This window comes from Artemia sp. Qi Xiang Cuo, chromosome 4, assembly GCF_049724085.1.
Source record: "Artemia sp. Qi Xiang Cuo chromosome 4, ASM4972408v1, whole genome shotgun sequence".
Taxonomy (NCBI): Eukaryota; Metazoa; Arthropoda; class Branchiopoda; order Anostraca; family Artemiidae; genus Artemia; species Artemia sp. Qi Xiang Cuo.
In genome coordinates, this window is record NC_142797.1 from 79,305,444 (window position 1) to 79,324,866 (window position 19,423).

The following is a 19,423-nucleotide window of genomic DNA, read 5'->3' on the forward strand; positions in this document are numbered from 1 at the left end:
AGAAGGCATTTCGAGCACTGAATCGTCACACCTTTCCCACACGGCCTCTCACATCGAGGGCAAATATAAGTAGCTCTGGTTCGTGTCATATTCGTATTGAATTTTACTGGTAATACAACGAGTTAATGAGTCTAAAGTCAATTTCCTTCCAAAATGATTGGCTGTCAAATAATTCAAGTTCTGATTCTGAAACTATTTTCAATAAAAAGTCCGTAGGGTAATCAAATAACTAAATAATAAATAATCCAAGTTCAAAAGTTCAAAAATGTTGATTATGATAAGTCCGTAGGGAATCACAATTGAGTCTTACTGTAGATAGATAGATAGATAGATAGATATTTATTGCAACAAAAGCCTTTTCGGGCCATGGCAAAATAACAAAACAAAAATAAATACAAAAAAAACACACATTAAATTACTCACAATTCATCAAAAAAGTTTCTCTATGTGCCATACCCACTCTTACAAATTTACCCAACCTTCTAAAATCATCAAAATTTCTACTTTTTAAAATTTTTTCAAGCCAATCCACCCCTCCAAAATCTGTTGAAAACACTTCCCTCCTCAAATTTTTTAACTCCTGGCATGTACCCATAAAATGGATAAGATCTTCCTCCTCTCCACACATAGGACATTGGTAAGGACCATTTTTAATCCTATAATTCCCAATATATTTCCTCCTTTCTCCAATACCCAAAAAATTACCACGAACCGAAATTACGGTACCCATCTTAAATCCTCACTACTCATCCCCGCTTTAAAGTAAACTTCCTCCCCCCAATCCTCCTTTACCAGCCCATACAGCCCCAGGGACGCCGAGGATGATTTCTGATTCTGCCACCTTTGAATTTCCTGCTCTATTAGTCTATCCTTTACTTTTTTTGCAACTAGCCCCGCTTCCACACCTAGCCCCTTCCCCTCATTCCAATACTCACTAAAACCACATCTATCAATAGTCTCTTTAACCCGGTTTGGCCAAGAACTTTTCCTGCCATCTATTAGCATCTCCTCATATGCATTCTTTACTAGCCTCCTACTAGGCAGATTTATAATCCTTCCCCAATAATTTACTATCCGCACTAACCTTCCCACCCTTAATGATAACAAACCTAAATCACCTTTTAATACTACAAGATTAAACTTATCACTAACCCCCATTAACCGCTTAAAATACATCAACTGTAACCGGTCTACCTTGTCAGCCTTCTCCATACCCCACACCTCTGCTGCAAAAGACATTACGGAAGCTAGCTTAGTCTGGAATATCCTTTTCTGAAGCCTAAGGTCTGTCAGGCCTACCTTCAAAACGCTACTCTTTAAAACTAGCCATATAGCCCTAAGACCTTTACTAGCTACATAATCAATTTGCCCTTTCCACCTACCATTTGAAGTAAACTTGCATCCTAAATAAACAAAATCTTCAACTACTTTAAGCACTTCTTCCCCTACACTAAACCTTTTCTCTATATTTCCATGTTGTCGAAATACCATAACTACTGACTTTGTGGCATTTAGGACCAAATGCTTCTCATCTAGGTATGAGGAAACCATTCCTAGGAGTTTTTGAAGGTCAGGCCCATCTTTAGCCACCAATACTATATCATCCGCAAATAACAGAGCGAACACCTACATTGCAGACAGATTTAGAGTTGGGGCTCCCTGCCCTACCATATAATCTTCTATATCATTAAGATACAGGGAAAACAACCTAGGTGAAATTGTACAACCTTGTTTAACCCCTAACCTACTGACAGTTGCCCTAGAGTAAGACTTTCCTACCTTAAATACCATTCTAACAACCAAATACATTTTAACAACCAATCCTACAAAACGTCTTGGCAGCCCTAACTTTATAAGTCCTTCTACTAACAAATCTCGTGAAACTTCATCGAACGCACCTCGCAGGTCTCAAAAAGCTGCTTATAGCCTACCATCCCTTTTCCTCATATACTTCCTAATAAGCCCATACAAAATAAATATCTGATCTACCCCACTATATTCCTCTCGAAACCCTGCCTGAATTTCAATTAACTTATTTGATTCTTTAAGCCAACTATCTAATCTAGCCACTAACACTTTACAAAATAATTTACTAAGGCTATATCCTAAATTAATCCCTCTATAATTCTTATGCAATGCTCGGTCTCCCTTTTTAAAAAGTGGTAAAACTATTGAAATATTCCACTGTTGAGGCCAAACCAACTTGCTAAGGACACTTGAAAATAACGTTGATAACAAAGGCAACAAATATACCCTAGACCACTTCCAGAGCCTTGTTGGGATGCCATCAACTCCTGGTGCTGAGGTCCCTCTCATCTTCTTTAGCGAATTCCATATTTCCTCACCTGTGAAAGGCTGCAGTAGTTTGTAATCTTCTTCCTTTAGAGGGAATTCCGCAAGGTTTTCGCCGACCACCCACCGACTCAGACTATCCGTTTCCTCTCTTTGTGTCACCTTGCTTTCGATGACTTCTGGCCAACTTTCCGCCGGCGGGATACTCGTCTTGTCAGAAGCGTTTGTAACTGATTTTTTTATTTATTTTCCAGAACTCATTCTTGTTACTATTCCTAAATTCCCTTTTCATTCTCTCTGCTTCCTCCTCTTGAAATTTATACTTCTTCACTTTTAACAGTTTCTTATACTCTTTTCTTCGGCTTTTATACATAGTAGAAAGATCTTACCTCTCCTCGTATGAAAATTGTCTCAGCAGCTCCAATGTTTGCACCAACTCTGATTTTTCTCTACGCAATCACCATAAAATAAACGATTTAACTTCCGTGGTTGTTTCTGAGCTGTAGTAACACCTACTTCATACAAACTATCAATTAATACCTTTAATGACTCTTCTGTTTTTCCTTCATTTGTCAATATTTCTCCCTTCTCTAGTCCTGCCTGAAATTCATCTCCTAACAGCTTAACCTTAACCTTCTCTTCTTCCTGTGATTCTAGCCTCAATGGATCTCTAACTTCTAATCCTTCTTATAATACCTTGCTCCTAAAACCCCCCAATGACCTCTTTAATGCCCTCTTTTTTAACACTTTCAAAGACAACCTAATTGGCAGGTGATCAGAACCCAAAACCGGGACCACCCCTAAACAAGCACAATCTGGCCAAAGAGACTTATTTACAACTATATAATCTACTACACTTGGATACTTCCCAAAAAAGCAAGTAAACTCTCCCCGCTCTTTATCCTCCCCGATCCTCCCGTTAACTATAATTAAATTTTCCTTACCACAAATTTCCAAAAGTTTACTTCCCCACCTATTTTTTCGGTGATGGTCGTTACTAGTCCTTGGAGGGATCTCATCCATTTCTTCATCACCAATTCCATCACGACGAGATTCCGAGTGGGTATGGTCTTCAAATTAGCAAGACCATGGCTCTTGCAACTCCCCAGTGTATGTATTGAAATCTCCTAAAAGAATAAAGCCATCGGCAGGAAACTTTGTCAAAAAAATATGCAACTCTTTTTGAAATATCTCCCATGTATCCTCTTCTGAAAAAGAACTACTTTCTGGAGGGATATACACAGATCAAAACACATGACTTCTTTTCCCCCGTTAAATTCTTACCCAAACTAAGTTACAAGACTCACTTTTTAGCCGGATCACATCATTAAATGACAAAAAAACATCTGAAACAAACAACGATACACCTCCATAATAACGACCATTTCTCGACATTTTACGATTTGCACTAAAACAACTATAATACAACTATATTTGCACTAAAAACAACTATAATATTTTCTCCAGACCATGTTTCTACAAGAGAAATAACTTGAGGACTACAAGCTTCAACCAGGTCTTTAAACTTATTTTGCGTGAACCCTTGTATGTTCCAATGTGACACATTTAATAGAGAATTTTCACCATGGCCCAAATTTCCCTATACCGCCTCATTTCCCATTGGCGGTTCTTGCTGTCTTGGGCGGAAAAGTTTTTTTTGGTACTATTGCCCTCTTAGTGTCATCATCACCCGAGTTTACTCTGACACTATACTCTGCGGGTCTTGGGCGGTTTACCCTCATTGGTTCGTTGTTATCAGGACTAATAATTTCCGCATTCGAGCGTTTCGCGGGATTACGCTGCTTTAGTGCTGGGATAGCTTGCGATCCCCCTGGAGCTGGGGTTTTTGTTAAAGACATTACCAGATTAAGATCTTTTTCCCCCATTCCAGTGGTTGCGAAACTAAAAGATACAACCGTTGCCGAAGATTCAGATCTAGTCCTAGCATTAGATGGATATGCCAAGCTACTGTCGTCTTCAGGGGGCATGTTGCTATAGATTTCCCGACCGACCATGCCCGTATCTGGCGGTGGCGCCGAGTGTGAACTATTCTGGGAGGGAGGGGGTTCTGCTTCGTTTCTACTATGAGGGTTTCCGCCGTCATGAGCGGTGTTACGTTGTTGTTCTTCAACATGGCCGCTTGTGTAATTATACATGAAAACCTGGCTACCGATGAACAACTTAAGTCCTCGTAATTTCACATCAACAAAACCCTCAGTCTTTGCATCTTCTAAAGTCTCTTTCAGTTTTTTTCTGGCAATCAACTCACGTTCCGTGTAATCAGGACTAATTGATAATCCCAACCTTCGCAAAGGAAAACCTGATTTTAATACATAGTCCCGCCTTGCAACACTCGCAAATTTGATCACTACAGGACGGACGCTCATTGAACTTTTAAGTCTGAAAGCGTCACGCACATCAAAAAGACGGAGATTTAAATTCGGAATTCCCGCATTCAAAGCACTGACAACATCTTCCAGAAGTGAGCACCCCCTGTGCTGTGGTGAAAAGTTATAAAGCCCTACGTTTCCTCGCTTCATGCCAGTTTCTAAATACTGAATTTTTTTCAGTGCTATTCCAACTTCTTCCCGTACATTTGACACATTTCTGCAAACCGACTGCGATTCCCTTTGAATATTCTGGACTAACGACGCAACATTTTCAAATTTATTTCCCAACTCAGCCACATCCGACGTCATTGAATTGACCTGCCTTGACATCGGGTCAATTATATCCAACTTCAAATTAATTGCTTAGAATTTGCGTTAATAATGCATTAATATTATCTTCCATTTTAAATCAGAAATGAAGATCAAAAATGAAAAAGACATCTTTACGTGAGGGCTGTGCCCCACGGGTGCTTCCGTAACCGGCCAAACTTGCAAGGCACAACCCAGCCTAAATTTCGCTCGGCTATAAAAACAGCATTTAACGAACGAATCCTAAAATCGTAATTCCACTTTCAGTCCAAAATTCAATAATCACTGGCAAAAGCTTTTGCAAGCAATACAAGAATTTCACTTTAGATGCTATTTGTTCGAATGAACAAATAATGAGATTATATCCAGACTTGATTATGTTAATTATGAAAAGTCCGTAGGGAGTCACAATTGAGTCTTACTGTATAATGAGAGTATATTACGCCCCTCACTCAAGTTTACTCTGTGTAAAATTCGAGAACACACCGTTTTTTTTTTGTTAGTTTCTTCGTTATTTTAGAAATAAATTTGGGCTATAGATTTGAACATTAGGGGGGGGGGGGTAAAGTATAGCGGGTCTGCATGCAAAATGTGTTTGGGACAATTATTCTGCGTATTAGATTGATAGATAAGTGTATTTTAAAGCCAAATATACGGCCATGAACACAGTAAAATAATGTAAATGAATATAGTGAATGGGGGTTGTTTAACCCCCCGGACAATACCCCAATGCGGAAAATCCCCCCTGGAAAATGTCCCCCCATTAAAAGTACCACCACACCCCACGGAAAGTAACCCCGCGGAAAATACCCCCTACTTGGAAAATACCCCTCCCTGTAGAAAATAAGTTTGAATAAGAAGGTTTCTAAATTTGAAACTTTTATTTGAGTTTTTTTTTTTCGTTTCGTTCAAAAGTGTTAAGGAACGGGAAAAAGAGGAATTTACACACCAGAAGTATCTTAAAAACTTAAAAAAAAAGAAGAAATACAGATCCATTTGTGTTGAAAAGACTTCCATATGAGCTTATGCAATTTTTGGCAGTAGCAGGTGCCAAATTAAAAAAAAAATTGAAGAAGAAAAAAAATATATGCGAACAATCATTAAAATTAGGCTAAATCATATGGCACCAAAAAGTTTAAGAAGGTTTGGGTATCCTTTGAAAGGATAGTTGGCTTTGGGAAGTTTTTATGGACGAACGCGTTGTCAAATTCTAGGAGTTTGTTTTTCTTATCTTCCAAGTGTGAAACTACCACAAATCATCATTAACAAATAAATGAAACCCAAAACTAATAGAAACTACAATAGATAGCCTAGCCAAAATCTAAACGAGCAAAAATTGAAAGGAGTATGGCTGACAACACCCATGTCTTCTTCAGACCAGAAAATAATTTGCACTTTACTTAAAAAAAAACCGTGTATTTCATTTTGATATACTTTCTGTAGTGTTGGGCGATATTTGATATCGATATTGATATACCGATAAATCGGACCAAATATCGATATCTGATATCGAAACATATTATCAAAATCGACATATTTTAGGGGTCTCTAACCCCCTATATTCCCCGCAGAAAATCCACCATATGAAAATTCTACAAATTTTCAGCATACATCTTCGAGATTCTTTTCAGGTTTGAATTCTTTCATCTTTAATTGATTTCTTAACTTACATGTTACCTTTTCATCTTTTTTGCAAGAATTTATTCTCGGCTTCTGAGTGAGATAGGTGTGAATTATTACCGACTGAGAATGAAAAGTTCACAGCAAATGATGTTGTAATGAAAAGTTCGGATTTTGAATAATGTTTTTGAGGTAATTACTTGGAAAAAAAAAAAAAAAAAAAATGAGAGAGAGAGAAGAAGAAGAAAAAGACTGTCATCCTATCCCAGTAATTGAGATAAATATGCACTTGAACGAGGTTTTGACCTTACTCATCTATCCAACTACCTAGGACCAAACCCTGTTACCGAACCATCAAACAAATAGAAATGTCCCAATCCATGCAAGTTCGTCATCAATAAATGTAAGTCCTTATAAATTTACAAACAAAAGCACCTTAAATCTAGCGAAATATTTCTAAGTAGTACCTTTCATTAGGGCTCATCAGAAGAAATACCACCTGCCTTAACGGGTTTCGAGGCTTTATTTTCTTTATCCGGCACAGTGCAGCCTCTACCATAAGATCTTTATGGTATCCCTATGTTAGGCAAATCTTGTGAAATACATGCATACTAGTAAAACTATTCAAAATTACATACAAAATCAGTTTCATTCTTTCCTTATTAAAATCCCAGAGGTCACTGAGCAAAGACCATTCTGGAACAAATAAAGACTGGTCCAGATGTGAGTTATAAAACAAATGTTTCATTGGTATCCAGAACCAATTACAGATTTAAAGTTCTTCAAGCTATTTGAGAACAATGTACAAATTCAAAATTCCAAAAAAGAAAAGCGACAGAGAAATTTTATTAAAGTATCGTTCAGCATTTCTTTATAATTTTTTGTATATTTACCTAAAAGTTCATGATACTTAAAACTAAATTTTTTAAATTGCCAACTAATTTTTATTGGCAGAAAAACCTCTTAAGATCAGTTTTTGGCTAAGCTTTTCATATCTATTTCATAATCTGTGTAATTACTGCAAATTCTTGCATACCTAAATAGTAGGTAATCAAAAGCTGAATAAGTAATATTTGAATATATATTACTTTCAAGGAATGGAAAATTAATTACTTCAAAATTAAAATCATCCGTTTTATTATATATTTTAAAAACTAATTTATTATTATCTGAAATATTAATATTTAAATCTAACAAATAGTCAGAGTGTCCTGTCCCATAGCTAGGCTCCAGAATTAACTCTTATGGATAAATATTTTTTGAAATCTCAATAAACTCTGCACAATTTATTACTAAGAGATCGTCCAGGTATCTTTTATTATTTGAAAGGCTATATTTTACATTGCTTGGGCTATTTTTATTCATCATATATTCGTATTCTAATTGACTTAAAACTAGCTGATCAGACAGGGTGAATTTTCTGTCTGAAAGTTCTGTCAAGGAAAAGGAGCTAACTGTCACAGATAAATTAAGATAAGATAATATAGCTTAAGTTGCGGAGGAGGACTCTCCCCCACAACCCTCAGGGCAAGAGTTTTAAGTTATTCCCTGGGGGCATATAAGGTTTTTATAGAAGGCCTTGTGATAGAAACTTGAAAAAGGGCTCATTCGATTGGAAATTCAAAGGGTTAGTGCCCTTTTTAATAGTCCAAAGGGATTGGAAGGCAACTACCACCCCACGCCCATCTTTCCCCCAAACACATCCAATCAAAATTGTGAGATTGCCATTTTGTTCAACGTAGTTGATTTCCAGAAAAAAATAGGTTTTTGAGGAGGACACTCCCCCACAACCCTAAGGGCAAGGGTTTTAAGTTATGCCCTTGGGGAATATAAGGCTTTTATAGAAGGTGTTGTCGTAGAAACTTCAAAATAAGCTCATTCGATTGGAAATGCAAAGGGCTAGTGTCCTTTTTAATAGTTGAAAGTCATAGGATGGCAACTAGCCCCCCTTCCACGCCCATCATTCCCCCAAACACATCCCATCAAAATTTTGAGATAGCCATTTTGTTCAGCGTAGTTGATTTTCTGATAGAAAATAGGTTTTTGAGGAGGACACTCTCCCGCAATCCTCAGGGCAAAGGTTTTAAGTTATGACCTGGGGGCATATAAGGTTTTTATAGAAGGCGTTGTCGTAGAAACTTCAAAACAGGCTCATTCGATTGGGAATTCAAAGGGCTAGTGCCCTTCTTAATTGTCGAAAGTGATTGGAGGGCAACTATCCCTCCACGCCCATCATACCCCCCAAACACATCCAATCAAAATTTTGAGATAGCCATTTTGTTCAGCGTAGGCTAGTTGATTTCCAGATAGAAAATATGTTTTTTAGGAGGACACTCCCCCAAAAGACACTCCCCCCGCAACCCTCAGGGCAAGGGTTTTAAGTTATGCCCTGGGGGTATATAAGGATTTATAAGAAGGCGTTATCGTAGAAACTTCAAAACAGGCTCATTCGATTGGAAATTCAAAGGGCTAGTTCCCTTCTTAATAGTCGAAAGTGATTGGAGGGGAACTAGCCCCTCACCCACGCCCATCATTCCCCCAAACACATCCAATCAAAATTTTGATATAGCCATTTTGTTCAGCTTAGTTGATTTCCAGATAGAAAATATGTTTTTGAGGAGGACACACCCCAACAACCCTCAGGGCAAGGGTATTAAGTTATGTCCTGGGTTATACAAGGTTTTTATAGAAGGCGTTGTCATAGAAACTTCAAAAGGGGCTCATTTGATTGGAAATTCAAAGGGCTAGTGCCCTTTTTGATAGTCGAAATTGATTGGAGGGCAACTAGCCCCCCCCCCTCCACGTCCATCATTCACCCAAACACATCCAATCAAAATTTTGAGATAGCCATTGTGTTTAGCGTAGGCTAGTTGATTTCCAGTTAGAAAATATGTTTTTGAGAAGGAAACCCCCCACAACTCTCAGGGCAAGGGTTTTAAGTTATGCCCTGGGCACATATAAGGTTTTTGTAGAAGGTGTTGTCGTAGAAACTTCAAAAATGGCTAATTCGATTGGAAATTCAAAGGCTAGTGCCCTTTTTAATAGTCACAAGTGATTAGTAATATTTATGGTTGTTGTTGTTGTTTAGACCAGGGCACTTCGTATCGAAGGAGTTGTCGTGGGAACTTCGAAAGGTGCTCATTCGATTGAAAATAGATAGGGTTGATTCCCTTTGTAAGAGTCAAAAGTAATGGAAAGCCAACTAATTCCCCTTCTACTCCGAACCTCCTATTAGCCCATTACGTTTACAAACTAAATGTTGCCACAAGATTAAATCAAAATACACTGTAATAATTATAATTCCTAATAAGGCATCTCAGCAGTATCTAGAGAACGACTGAAGGTATTATGTTCCAGCTTTCGAGTCTACTTCTGCTCTTAAAATTTAACTAAATCAAAATAGTGTAAGTGTATCCAAGCTATCAAAGAAAGTAAACTGATTATTTTGCGAATGGTATCATGTTTTCCATTTCTGGTCAACTAGAGGAGGTATGAAACTAAGTTAAACAGTACTCTTTGTGTCCAGATTTTTAAAATGGTGTATGTTGTTAAAAATTGCTGAAAATTTTTCTCCAGCATACAAATAGCAGGCCAAACTATAAAGTCTTAAAAACAAAAAGATTTAAAATCTTATTTTATATTTCCCTGAAAAGACTATGTCAATATAAAACGAACGAGATTAATTAAAAAAACTTTCCACAGAATAAGTTTTTCAAAGAACAGTAAAGAACTCCATTAAACAAAAAATTAGCAAAAATAAAATTAAATAATCTACCAAGCTCGAAACTACCACAAATCAGCATCGATAAATAAATGAATCCCAAAACGAACAGAAATTACAATAAATAACCGAGACAAACTCAAAACGAACAGAAATTAACATAAGTTGGGCGCAAAACCCCTATCCTTTCCAAGGCCAGAGCAGAATTTGCACTTTACTGAAAAAATACAAATGAATGTGCATTTTCAGTTTAATATACAAATACTGATATTTAGTAATCAAAATATTAAAATTATTTGATTTATTAAAAGTTATAAAAGTAAAAACATTTATATTTTTTTGAGTAAAGTGCTTATTTTTTGTTTAATGGACTTCTTTACTTTTCTTTGAAAAACTTATTCTGTGAAAAAAGTTTTTTTAATTAATCAAGTACTAAGGTTGATTGGCTCCTTTACTATCATCTTGATCGTAAAAGCTGTATCTCAAGAGATGTAGCTTTGACAACAGCCGTTTTTGACGGCCTTTTTATCAAGGACTAAGGTTGATTGGCTCCTTTACTATCATCCTGATCGTAAAAGCTGTATCTCAAGAGATGTAGCTTTGACAACAACCGTTTTTGACGGCCTTTTTATCAAGGACTAAGGTTGATTGGCTCCTTTACTATCATCCTTAGTGTAAAAGCTGTATCTCAAGAAACTCTTAGCAAAGGGCTTTGACAATACCCACTTCAGTGAATGTAGATAATTTCTTAAACTTCATTGGTCTACCATAATATAAAGAAGATACGATCGAAAATGTTTTTTTTTTTTAAGGTCAAGTGAAAATACTGAAAAAAAAGAAGACAGAAAAAAAAAACACAAAGCGAATATTTCAAAAGGACAACCCCTCTCTTCTTCAGCGCGAACAAAAAATATTTTCAAGGAAAATTCCAAAAAAGACAAAGAAAAAACCAAAAGCAAACGCAGAAATTCAAAAGGTAAAAAAACAAAACTAATAAAAAACAACAGAAACCCAAAATTAAAAAATAAATAAAATTCAATAAAAGCCAAAATTAGAAGAACTAAAACCAAATACCTAACAACCATAAAGCGAGTCATTTAGCAATATCCGCGGTTTACACAAAATCCAAAAATTTGAACTGTCATCGACGGATGCTATTCGCTAGTATCCGTCAATGGCAGACAGAGACATCTGAGTGAATGTCCACAAGTATTTACTTTAAGTACTTTTAATTTCTTTTGGCGATTTTTGGAAAGCCCTAAGTGATTTGTGGCTTGTATTAATTAAGGAATAATATTGATTGATACTCTGTTACTTAGAAAATAGGAAGATAAGACAAGACGGAGGAAAAAGGTACTTCTTTTAGGCTGAGATGCAGTAATATGCCACATATTCTTTTTAAATTGTTTTTGAATTAAAGTTTCTCCAGTCCACAAAACACTAGAAATTGAACCCCGACTATTTAAGATTATGTTATTATTTGAGGCCTATAAAGTTTATGTCTTCTTTTAAAAAAAGCAAAATATACTGAATTAACCGATATATAAAAGAAGGGGTTGTCTCAGCTACTAACTAAAATACCGAGGGGATGAATTACATTTATGATGAATCTAAGCTTAGTTTGAGCATTCGAAAGTTTTGATTTTTTAAAAAATTTTAGACAATCAGTTCTATTAACTATAAAATAGGAAATATATGGCTTTCAGCTTTTAGAAGGCTCTTCAGCTAGGGAAAGCAGGTTAATCTGAGATTTTATAACAAGACCTTCAAACACCAAGAATCTTTGACCTTGCACAATGAAAACAAGCTGTAGTGATTTATTCTTGAACGATATGAAATGTAAATACAGTAAAGGAAATAAGAGCTAATATCAATTTGATGGTAATTGATAGAATAGTGAAATAAGAAAATATATATAAAAATAATGAAAAATGATATTCAATATTGGTATTTCAATTTGTTGGTTCGGTTAAAATGGATGTCTGATATATCTAAGCCTATCTCAGTAAAGAAGGGAGTTCGGCAAGGTTCGCGAATGCTGTCTCCTACTGGGTTTTTAGAAAATGCTGTTGTTAGTCACATTGCATGTTGATGACGTACTGCTAGTTAGTTATACTAGGTCAGGCCTCACAAAGAATCTAAGTGTTCTGATTAATGCTTTGAGTATGATTGGATTATCTGTAAATGCTTCAAAATGTGAGTTTCTGTGCTTTAATATTTCCAGCCTCGCTCCTCCTTTACATGTGGATACAATGCTCCTCAAGTGTGTCTCAAAGTTGAAATGGCTTGGGATTACTTTTTCGGATACACTTTCGACTACTCTGGGTGCTAGTGCTCTGTAGTGTATTCGCATCTCATATGGTAAAATCTTGCCTCATAGAAGGAGGTACAGCCGCCGAGGCTTGTGTAAACTTTACCATAGTTTTTGTTCTCCTACAATTCTTTTTCTTTCCGGTTTTCAGCCTCTATTGCGGGAAAAATGTCGTTTTCAGCTAAGGAGAGGCTATTTTAAATAGATTCCTGCTATATTTACCAAAATGGTACAGAAATCACAAAATTATTTATCATTTTGGAATTATCGACCCTCTAGTGCTGCTTGACAACATCGCTTAGGATCTGAGGACCAATAGTCCAAAGAAGTTATGTGCCAGTGATCCTTTCACTTATTTTTTTCCAGATCAATGATTCAGTGGATATTGTTATTTTATTTATGTTGTGTTTTTCCTTATTATTTCCTTGTGAACTACATTATTTTGTTTTTTCTTTTTTTACTCCGCATTTATTTTATATTGCGGGTTACAAATAAACTTACTTACTTACTTACTAATATATGGAAGATCAAACAAGTAGCAAAAAGCTAATAACAAGAACGGCTTACGTTGGAAACTACAATCATATTAAATAGGGGTCAAATAAAACAGTCACTGACAATAGTTACTACTACTACTTCTAACAACTCACCGCAGCACCAAGCCGCCTGAGGCCAGCACAGCTACGCATGCTCCTCCTCTATCCCAATCTATTCAAAGCCTCCTCTTTATATCCTCCCAGGAAGTTCTCATTTCCTTTAAATCTTTCTTTATGACATCCTCCCACCCCAAATGAGGACGGCCTGCTTTCCCTTTAGTCCTAGACGGTTGGCCGAAAAGGACAATCTTCGGCAATCTGTCATACTTCATCCGCAGAACGTGCCCTAGCCATCTCAACTTTTCTTTCATCATAGCCCTAGAAAGGATTGAACCACATTTTTCGTACAGTCTACTGTTTGAAATAGGGTCAGTCAGTCGGGTACCCAGAACAATCCGTAGGCAATTTCTCTGGAAAACGTCTAGTAAATCTTCATCCGCTTTTCGGAGCGCCCATGTTTCAGAGCCATATTTGACCACTGAATACTACCATCACTGTACCTACCAATATTTTGATCTTGGTTGGCAGTATTATCTCCCTATTGTTCTAAACTTTTTTTATCACTGAAAAAAAAAACACCCTAGGCCTTGGCTATTCTACTTTTAACATCTTCACTGCATCCACCATCTTTACTAGTAATACTACCCAGGTAAGTTAAGCTGCCCACCTGATCAATCTTTTCGTTACCCGATGTCGCCTTTTCATCTTCACTTATTCCTAGCCTTAGTGACTTAGTTTTCTTAAAATTAATTTTCTAACTTATTCTAGCACCTGAACTCGCAAAACCTCTTAAATAAAGTTCACTCATTTTGCTCACACTTTCATCTAGGATGCTTAAATCATCAGCAGGAAAGTGTTTCCTCCTCATTTGATTCCGTGGTCTCCCATTGCCTTTCCTGTGCTCCTTAAGACAAAGTCCATCAAATGATCCATATAAAGGGGAAAAGAACACAACCCTGCTTAACTCCTGATTTAGTACAAAACCAGTTGCTAACCTCATTCCCTACCTTAATCGAAGCAATGTTATACTCGTACAGAGCACTAATCACTTTAATCTATTTGTCTGGTATACCATACAAGGACCTTTGCTAAAGCTCTTCTATCAACAGAATCGAAGGCTTGCTCATAATGTATAAAACTGAGGACCAAAGATGTTTGCAAACTGAGGCACTTCTCAATTATTAACCTAAGAGTGAAAATTTGGTCGACACATCCTCTGCCTTTTCTAAAACTGCAGTGTTCTTTTCTTAAAACTTTGTCTGCAGCATCTCTCAGTCTAAAAAGTATCATATTACTAAGTATTTTTCTACCTACAGATACCAGACTAATGCCTCGATAATTGCCACGCTCACTCTTATCAGCTTTCTTATACATTGGTTTAATTAAAGTTTTCCTAAAATATTTAGGTACTTCCCCTTTTGGAAAAATCATATTCATAATCTTCAGTAACTTATTTATAACCTCAGAGCCACCAAATTTAAGAGACTCATTTACCACACTGACAATAGATAGAATGAAATAAAATGAAAATTGATATAAAATGTGAATTAAATGAATAATTTCTCTTTCTTGAACCTACTCGAAATTTGGGTAGTCATTTTGTATTCCAATCCTTCTTTAAAAAATGTTCGTCTTCAGGGAATAAATGTCTTCACTTTGATTTTGTGTGCTTGATGTTTCTACCAATAGGTTTTTTTTTTTTTTTTTTTTTTTTATGACGTTAATCACGATTCAATTTTTTTATATTGAATTCAGATCTCAATATTCTTGTTTCTATTTAGGTCTCCTACTAACTCAACCCCAAAGAGACTTGTTCCATCTCCCAAAAGTGCCCCATCCAGTAGGCGTGGCTCTAGATGTGAAAATGATGTTCCAGGGAACCGCTTAATGTCTCCAAGAAAATCAAATGGACGAAATTTGGAAACAGAAATAATTCCTAAAATTGCAGAAAAGGTATTTTTTTTTCCATCTCCAAATTATATCAGTTCTTTTTTCCCCTACTTGAATGATTTCTTCTTGTTATTAGGGTTTTTAAGAATTTTTAATTTTTATTTCACTGAATAAAGTGCAACCATAGAATAATTGACGGACCTACAAACAAAAAAGCAAATTAATATAACGCATAGATTTTTTAAGACCAATTTACGAGCCTGACAAAAAATGTTTGTCTAATTCCCAACCTCCGTGGTGCTATGTTTTAATTTTAGCTATTGTTTAGCAAGCCTAATCAGATTTTTAATTTTTCGCCATTTATTTTTGCTAAATTGATTCTTACAAAAGCACGAACAAAAACTAGGCTTTGCAAATAGTGTTCTCACTTGTACTTGGCATTCTCATTGAAGATTCTTCTTATTTTAATATGACATTTAATGACATGAATGGCAGTTTAAGCTTCTGGGCCCATGGCTGTAAATGAAATAGTAACATAAATATAACACTGATAATATTATATAAATATAATAAAATGTAATACATATAAATAAGCATAATAAATAAGATAATAGCAATATAAATATAATTAGTAACATAGTAATAAAAATAATTGAACATCTTATCAACATAAATATTTACATACAAACTAGACTTTATGTTTATTTCAAATTCAAATTCAATTAATTCAAAAACAAGACATAGCTCTCGTGGGCAAAGCCCAAATATGATGTCTCTTAGTCATAATTAGCAAAATAAAGTTGTCTGATAAAACTTCGTCAGGATAAAATAAACTAAACAATAAAAACACTAGAGATCATTGTAATATTTCACAAAGCTTGGCACAGAGCTTTTACTGTAGCGCATGATGTTACACAAGACGGAGGTCAGTTTCGGGACCCTTTGAGCCACTGCCCTGGGGGGACGGGATCTCTAAGGTGCATAAGCGGGGGGAAGGAAGGATCAACATATGGGATGTTGAAGGAAGGAGGGGCCAAAGCTTTGGCCTAATTTATCTCGGCGGGAAGAAAGGGATTCAAGTTTAGATTCCTTGAGGTAAAAGGAGTAAGGTAGAGGGGAACCGCCATAAATGATTTGCAGTGATCTCTTCTGAACTCGTTCGATTTTATCAATTTCATCCTGGGTAAGGGCAAAGTGCCAAACCGGACAAGCATATTCAACTAAGGGGTGGATGAAAGTGTAAAATATTAGTTTCAGCTTGTCCTTAGGAACTCGAAATTTTTTCAGTGTTTTTAGCATTTTTATTGCGCCGTTAGCTTTTTTTACAATTGCCTTCGTATTCTCCCGCCATGAGAGGTCAGAAGAAATCACCACACCAAGTAAAGTTATTTTATGTCTTATTAGCTCGGAAGCGATAGGAGGTTCGAAAGACGGTTGAGTATTCTGAAGAAAAGGTTCGAAAGACGGTTGAGTATTCTGAAGAAAAGAAAATGTCGTGACCGAGGATTTGTCTTTATTCACGACCATATTTACGTCAGCCACCACTGAGGTAGCTTGATCAATGAAACCAGCAGCATTGCTCTTCAAATCCTTAGATACGATTTTCGTTAAGGACAAGTCGTCAACCTATTTCCATGTGTCCTCCAATTCTGCAGAAATTTCATTCATTTATCATGAGGAGGAAGCCCAGCGGCCCGATTACAGTTCCTTGTGGAATTCCACAAAAAACTGGCAGAGAAGTGGAAAATTGGTCTTTATACTTCACAGTTTGCTCTCTATTTGTTAAGAAACTCTTGATGATTTTAATAATAAAGCTGGGTATATTTTTTTCCGCCATTTTTTCAAAAAGGATTTTGTGATCAACAAGGTCAAATGGTTTTCTGAAATCAAATGCAATTAAATTTGTCCATTTCCCAGGTTCATCCAGGTGTTTTAAAATAAAATCAATTAAATTAACGAGGTAATGAACTGTCGAACACGGGATATTACCAAACTGCTTTCGATCAGTTACTTTCAAAAGATATTTTTTGAGCCATGCGGCAACAAAGCTCGTATATTCTGCTAAAAACTGACGTAACTGTGATCGGCCGGACACCAGAGAAATCATTAGCTGCTCCTTTCTTTGGAATGGGGGTTGGAAATTAATAAACCCTTTCTTTCATTTCTTTGGAAAATATCCTGTTTTTGTTATATTATTGAAAATTATCTGAAGGGGAAATGATAATTCTTTAGCAAATGCTTTAATGAGAGCAACTGAAATGTCAAAAGGGGCAACGGAAGTTCTTTTTGACGAAGAGAGTTTACGGATTATAATTGCCGATGACATATCAGCAATTAAATTATCATCTGAAGGAGTAGTTAAACTTACTGGAGGATCCTCGGGTGGAAGAGGGGGGGGGGTAAGACTGCACAATTGAAGCAAAATGGGCATTTAAATCTTTCGTAGTTTACTCTAGAGGCTCCTCCTTTATTAAGTCAACTGGTTGAGAACTTTTGCCAGCCAGACTTTTTACTTTACTGAAAAACTGCGACGGCTTGGACTCCAAAAGATGGTCAACTTCATTTTCATAGTAGTTTGCTTGTGCCTTTTTGATTTTCCATTTTATTTGGTGTGCTAACTGTTTTGCTTGGTTCACTTGACCTTTTCGTATTAGGTGCAATTTATGTTTTATCAGTTGCTTTATTTTTGAATTTATATTTGATTTATTACTAGTACAAAATTTACACTTACGTTTGTGAAAGCACTCAAGAAATTTTGAATTTACCTTATTATGGAATTCTTCTACTTAGGAATCTAAGTCTTTAGCTGAAGAGACTGCAACCCAGTTTTCTCCCGTTATCCAGTCACCAAATTGCAGCAGACCATGATCAGTGATCGGCCTTGAAGTAACTTGGGTTACTGAATATTTAATTTTACTTTTTCCAAGGGGTTCCACTGTAACATACAATGATCACTTCCACGAAGTGGTGCTAGATTACTTGGATTCTGGTAATATTCCGAAAGATTAGTCAGTATTACATCCAGAGAAGTATTCCCCTTAGTTGTTGGGAAATCGACTAGAGTTTTAACTTTAAGTGACCTGGCCAGTGATTTGCTTTTTGCAGTGATTTGCATTTAGACTTTGTGTGTTAATATCCTACAATGCTTAGGTCGGTCCATTATCCCCCCAGTTGCCTATTAGTATCATAACTTCCACTCCCAATCAGCCGCTCTTCATCATGCTTCTCATACCCAAATCTGGGCTGATCATAATACCCAAAGATGTTGTCTCTTAAATTTTTTGACACCCACACGTCAAATAGAACATACTTTTGTTCATAAACCCTCACATTGGGTGAGAATAAGGGTCTTGTTTTTACCTTACCAATATATTTTTATCTTGCTCTGTAAGGCAAACAATCATCCCTTAGTTCATAACCCTTATTATATCATCCCCTTTTAAATGCACCTTAAAACAATCGATCATTTTTTATTCGACAATGTGTTTTTAAAGATTATAAATAATGGTGATGAAGACCGTACTGCCTTTCCATCATATAAAATATAAGAAGATAACGAGGAATTTTCTGAACAAAGTGAATACATTACAATATATAACCTAAACGAATATTTCGGCTATGTAACCAACTGTTGTCTCAGCTAAAATCTAAAACAAAAAAGAGAATGGAAGAAAAGAGGTTAATGACGCTAGAACTCTATCAAAATTTATATATTTTTTTTTTTGTGATTTTACTTGGAAATTTCTTTTCGATGAGTTTTCTGAATAAGTTAAGTCTCTTTTCTTTGTTTTACATTGTATTTTATTTTCAGAAAATGTTTTCTTTAAAGATTTTAAATTATTAATTCTCTCAAAGCACTTTCAATTTCCTATTTTATAAACGATTTATTCTCAAAATCTAAATAAAAAATTTAAGATTCGTCTGAGCCGTCAAGACGATGAATTCAACAAAAGTTACTTGTTGGTGAATACAAGTACCTACATTTTTTTTTTTTTTTCGTGTTACTTATTTGTGTTTAGAAAAATTCAATGTTCATTTGAAATGTATTTGCAAAGTGAGACAAGCTACTTTTTACATTGAGTTAACGGCCCCTATAAATTATTTTGACATTTTAAAATTTAATTATGTATTCATGTGGATGCTATTTGAGAAAATTAAATAAATCATTTTTTTTTTTTTTTTTTACTGAAAGGAACAACATTAAAACTAGCTTAAATTATTCCGTATACGAGGAAAGCTGCCCCCTCTCAGTACCTCGCTCTTCACGCTGAAGATTTTTAGTACTTAAAAAAAG

The 19,423-nt window shown here is 35.9% G+C and overlaps 1 protein-coding gene across 4 annotated transcripts in view; it reads left to right on the forward strand.

The window, feature by feature from the left end:
- LOC148953473 (E3 ubiquitin-protein ligase SH3RF3-like) overlaps positions 1–19,423 on the forward strand; it is a 207,187-nt gene that overhangs the window by 159,305 nt on the left and 28,459 nt on the right. For all 4 annotated transcript variants that reach the window (XM_089088552.1, XM_089088551.1, XM_089088554.1 and 1 more), the window contains exon 11: positions 15,021–15,192. In XM_089088552.1, the coding sequence (XP_088944678.1) occupies positions 15,021–15,192 (172 nt within the window). The remainder of the gene's footprint in view (positions 1–15,020; positions 15,193–19,423) is intronic.